This window comes from Tupaia chinensis, unplaced genomic scaffold, assembly GCF_000334495.1.
Source record: "Tupaia chinensis unplaced genomic scaffold, TupChi_1.0 Scaffold000451_1, whole genome shotgun sequence".
NCBI classification, from domain to species: domain Eukaryota; kingdom Metazoa; phylum Chordata; class Mammalia; order Scandentia; family Tupaiidae; genus Tupaia; species Tupaia belangeri.
The window spans coordinates 370,993-376,575 of NW_006159957.1; the positions used below are offsets into that span (position 1 = coordinate 370,993).

Below are 5,583 nucleotides of genomic sequence, written 5' to 3' on the forward strand. Positions count from 1 at the left end.
CCCGCGGTGCCCCTCGGCGGGCGGCTGTGCTACTGACCGGGCGACGCCGTCGGGGCTGCCGGGGCCGCGCTGAGCGTTCGGGGGGGACGCGGCACAGGCCCGGGTCTGTCACCGAGCGGCGCCCCAGCCTCTGCGCTCGGTGTCACTGCCCCGGCTCTGCCTCGGGATCCGTGCTCTCAAAGTTACGGTTGCAGGGCACTCCCGCGGGCGCACGGCGGGGGTGGGCGACTGGAATGTTTTTGTTGTCACCGGAGTGTAATCGAGATGACGCACGCTTTTATAGTGGCCGTGAAATGAACAGTTTGGACGTTTGTCATCTCTTCTCAGAGAACCACGCTCAACGGTTACGTCGTGATAGCGTTTTTGTGTTCAGAGATCAGTGGCCCTTGACGGTTTAAATTGTACGACACTAGTTTAGAGATGTTATTAATACCCCACCGCTGTCCTCATCTCTACCCCCCAAAAAATAAAAAAAAAGGTAGGGGGAGGGAGTGTTCATTGCTTACTAGAGTTGTACTCTTTTATTTCTGGAAAGTACTTCCTAACCATTGTTCTTCCACTTTGGATATTTTCCTATCGCTTTGCAGACCCCTTTGCTGATGCAACTAAGGGTGACGACTTACTCCCGGCAGGGACTGAGGATTACATTCATATAAGAATCCAGCAACGGAACGGCAGAAAGACACTGACTACTGTTCAGGGCATTGCAGATGATTATGACAAGAAGAAACTTGTGAAAGCTTTCAAAAAGGTAAAGGCGTTAGGAAGAAGGGATTAAAATAGAATTACTGATGCACATCTCAGAATTGGATTATGGTTCACACCTTAATTTGAATACATCACTGTGGAAAAAAAAAAAAAAAAAAAAAGACAACCCAAGAAAGCTGTTTTCATTCTTGTAATTAACACCTAGATATGTGGTTATTTTCCCAGTATAATTTCCCATCTTAAAAGAAGGCTTACATGGCTTTTAAAGAAAATAAAATGTGAAATATTTAATTCCTGATGTTCCACATAATATAATTTGCTTTACGTTGACCTGCTGACGTGTTTACAAATTAACTTAATTTGGAAGAGTTAGGGAGTATAGGAGAGAAAATCTGTGTCTCAAATATAATGAATTCTACTGAAATAATTGTATGATAACATAAAACCGCATTGTATCAGGCTAATTTTGTACATTTCTGTACCTCAGAAATTTGCTTGTAATGGTACTGTGATTGAACATCCTGAATACGGAGAGGTTATTCAGCTTCAAGGTGACCAAAGAAAGAACATTTGCCAGTTTCTTCTTGAGGTGAGTAATCGGCACTTTATGTGTTAACTTGAGATAGCATCTAAAATTGTATTTAAAGGGGTCATGAATTATTTCCCATTGCGTACACATTGTGGATTTTATTCTTATACAGACTTGGTACTTACATAGGAGACAGTAAGACCTTTAACCAGTTTATTTTTATCATTAAAATGATGTGATCATTCCCATATATAAACGGCGTATCTTAACATAGATAGGTGTATTCAGATGTGTGTTGAATTGTTTGATATTAATAGCGCGTGACACAGATAATGCTGTTAAATTAGCTGCTGACAGTGACTCTGTTCCGTGTTTTTGTAGGAATGAATGTATTCCTCAGAGTGATGCTGTTAAATTGAATTTTATTTTACAGGTTGGCATTGTCAAGGAGGAGCAGCTTAAGGTTCATGGATTCTAAAATGAACCTAAATACATGGAGAATTTCCTGAATGATTTGGTCTCTAAACTCAGTTTGGCTGCCTTGTGAAATGATTCTCTGCAGTAAACGGACTTTTCATTTATTTAATCATTCAAACTCTCATTCACATCTGCATGATTACAGAAAGCATGGGGTGTGTAGGCTAGTGACACATAAGAAAATTGCAGTAAGATGGTAACAAAAACCCGTATTCATCTTAACATGTTTCCAATGGAAAATATTTTGTTTTGAGTGTTTGTTTATTGTTCAGTTTATTACTTTTCACTTGATTAAATGTTTTTTGTTGTATTAAACCATGTATGTTGCAGCTTAACAATAAAAAAAACTATGAATTCTTTTGTGAGCAGTTATGCTCCCAAATCTAAGCAAGTAAGGTACCACATACGCATTGTCTTTTGTAGTTGGAGTTTTCATTCTGCAAATATTCTTTCTGATGAGCTTCAGTTGCTGTTATACTCAGAGATGGAGAACTTTTGTCAACTGTAGCTTTTGTTTACTAACTTGAGTTGGAGCAAGATTATAAACTCAGCTTGAGCCATTACTTCTTATAAACCAACTAAAGTCATAGAGTTTATCAGAATGTAGTGTTCAATTTTTAAAAAGAAATGTGAAGTTTAAAATATTAGCACATTATGCATTTTTATTAATTATGTTACTGGGCTGCTAACATAAGTGTATCCCTAAGTGCTGGGTACTATACTAGGCTCATGGTATAAAATAGATTTAGTCACAGGCACTGCTCTGTAAGAGTAGTTTGTGGTATCACTGTTTTACAGATGGAAGGCTTCTGGTTAACTTCCCTAGGACGCTAGAAAATGAGATTCGGTGCCAGCCCAGGGCTTCCAGCCAAAAAGCCGTGTTCTTTCACTACACTTTAGTTTTGGTATGTTTCACCAAGGGAGGTCCATGTCACAGATGACAGTGCACCAGGGATGGTCTTGAGTAATAAATATAACTTACAGTTCTTAATTATTACAGTTCTCTCATCCTCTGATCTTAGTTTTCTATTGAGCAATAGTTGTTTGCATAGTTGTACAAACCTTGCCATTGAAACCACTTTGCTGGTGGCATGGTTAATGCTCTGGACACTCCCACATGACCAGCCTTGGTCCAAGTCCTGGTCCTGGTGACTTGCTTTCTCAGTTTCCCCCCTCTGTCTCCAGTTAAATTAAAATAAAGTGAACAAATTAAAAACAAAACAAACAAAAAAGACCACTTTGCCAAAATAAAGAAGGAACTTTTTAGCTTGATACGGGATGATGATGGTATGAAAAAAGGCTATCATGGGGCCAACAGGTGTCATAGTGGTTAAGGCACTGGACTCCCGCATGGCTGACCGTGTTTCTGAATCCAGACCTAGTGACTTGACGCTCATGCTGGGTGCATGTGTGTGCATGTCCAAAATCCTGAGAGAACTGACTGGTGTGGGACCATCTCCCCCAGGCAGTGAATGTCTACTGTGTGGGTCAGTATATAGTCAATAAGCTCTTCCCTCTTTTTCGATGGTTCTGCTTTTGGGTAAACAAAATAACCCCCCACAGTTTGCCACTTAAAGGCACTATGTAATAGGCTTGTTATTTTCTTGCCCCTTACCTATAACTCAAAAACGGACTGTTAGGTACGAATACACCAAGATAGTATGCCAAGTTTGGTAAGCTCATTTCTGGAAAACCTCCATGATTTGACTAAGAAGAGCGAGAGCTTTGGGAGAATTTTCCAGCTTCCTGAGAAGCCCCCAGTAGTCTACCTGTAGCTGTAGCATTGTGTAATGATTCTACTTGTAGTTGAAGGGTGCTATGGAAATGGTAAAGCATCCATATTCAAGTGTTCTAAATAAGTCTGAAAGCTGAGCAAGTGCCTAATAAAGCATCACCTTCTGATCCGGTGAGATGAGGGCAGCCTCATACACAGGATGTAAAAGGATCCCCTATCCCCACCCAACCCTGGCACCCACACACAGATAAGCTCTTTAGTAATCAGGTCATGTGTCAAGCCACTCAGAGTTGATGAGATTAAAAGCCAGGAACAAAACTTGCTTCTGGATTTTGTGAGGAGTACCTGTATGTATTCCTTAATCAGCCCTGACACCTGACTGAATTTGTCACCCATAGGCATTGCCATTTTTTTTTTTTTTTAAGATTTTTGCTATAGGGCACATGCACTCACTGGAGAGACAGAAAGAAATCACCTGGGGCGGGAGAATGGCTACACCACATTCCTATCTCCATTCTCTTGGGAGTTTGGGCACACGGGCACACTTGCCCCGCTTAAGTTTTAGGCCACCAGGTCAGGGAGGCAAACCATGGTCGACCAAGTGAGACTCCAGCAATGTAACCACTATGCCTTCTGCTGGTCCTAGGCATCCCCAGCCTTAACATCAAGATAGACTGTGTACCCTTCTTGCTTGTTTTTGAGCAGGAAGTGGCTATAGAGTATGTATCTGCAGATTTCTGCAATTTTACTGAAACTAGTGGAAGGATAAACTTGGAACCATCACCCTCAATTAGAAAAGCTGAGGGAAAAGGAAGACAGATTGCATCTTGTAGATACTGAAAAAGACAGCAGTAGCCAAATGATACTGCTGTGCCTCTCAAGTGAGATTTTGATGCAATTTCTTTAGCAAAATGGAAAATATCAGAACAGATGTATTCCTCTTTGGGTCTACATAGACTTAGCAGAGGTCTTATGAAGGCATTAAAACATTAGGAGCTGGGGCCAGCTGATGGCGTAGTGATTTCATTGGTGGCCTCCCACATAAGCCTACTGCATTTTGAGCCCTAAGACCCAGCAGCTTAAAGCTCATGCCAGCAAGTGGCGTGGTTGGGATGCTGGACTCCCACATGGGTGGCTGCAGTTTGAGTCCTGGACCTGACAACTTGCTTTCTGCTTTCTCTGTCTCTGGTCAAATTTAAAAAAGAATAGTAATGAAATTAAATAAGTGATTCTTAAAAAAAAAAAAAAAATCAAAATGCAGAGCATGTGTGCCTGAGTGCCCAAGATCCCAAGAGGAGAATGAAAGAGAAGGGATTGTAGCATGGCCATCCCCTCTGGGGGTGATTTTCCATCTTCTGTCTCTCTGTCTCTGGCGACTACCCCAAGTCCCGAGAGGAGAATAGAGAAGGGATTGTGGCGTGGTCGTTCCCTCATGGGGTGATTTCTTGCTTTCTGTCTGGTGAGCGCACATACCCTATAGCAAAAATCTTGCAATAAATAAATAATTTTAGGAGCTTTCAGGCCAGCATGGTGTTTAAGGTACTGGATCCCATATGGCTGACTGCAGTTCCAGTTGTGGACCCTGCAGCTTGGTAAACATGCCAGGCGTGTGTGTGTGTGTGTGTCCCAAGAGGGTGCGTGTGCCCTATGGCAATAATGTGAAAACATGAGCTTTGATTGAGGCGCAGCCTGCAATAAGCCCTGTCAGCAGCAGTGTCCTCTACCTTCCGATCTTGGCCCTCGAGGCAGAGGCCTGCTATACCTGCTCAGGGAGCTATTTTTAACCATCTAGAGTGTGGGTGGCTCTGATCATTGGAAGCAACAGTTCTAGTCCCAGTCATGATGGCAGTTAACAAAAAGGCTTGAGCCACATGGAGTGGTGATGGCCACCTCTATGCACCACCTGTATGCCACCTGCTGGGCTCCAGCTAAAGAAATGGGTGGATGCGGCTCCGAAAAGTCAGCTTCACTAGGTCTCCCACATGCCTGTTCCCTTGGGCCTCTGAGGAGTCCCTGTACCAAGCCAGAGGTCCTCAGGGAAGCATGGTCCTGCTGTAACTAAAACCAAGAAAGGTCCTTTGGACTGCTGCCAGTCACTCGGCAAGCAGGTGGTCCCGGGTGATCCTGTGCTTGT

The 5,583-nt window shown here is 42.8% G+C and overlaps 1 protein-coding gene across 1 annotated transcript; it reads left to right on the forward strand.

Annotated features, from left to right (window-relative positions):
- Positions 1-587: 587 nt before the first annotated feature.
- EIF1B (eukaryotic translation initiation factor 1B) lies at positions 588-2,109 on the forward strand (the record flags this gene model as incomplete). The annotated part of the gene is given in 3 exon segments (XM_014590460.2): positions 588-751; positions 1,196-1,297; positions 1,671-2,109. Coding segments are annotated over 3 exon segments (311 nt in total), but the record flags the coding sequence as incomplete, so codon positions are not given.
- Positions 2,110-5,583: the final 3,474 nt, after the last annotated feature.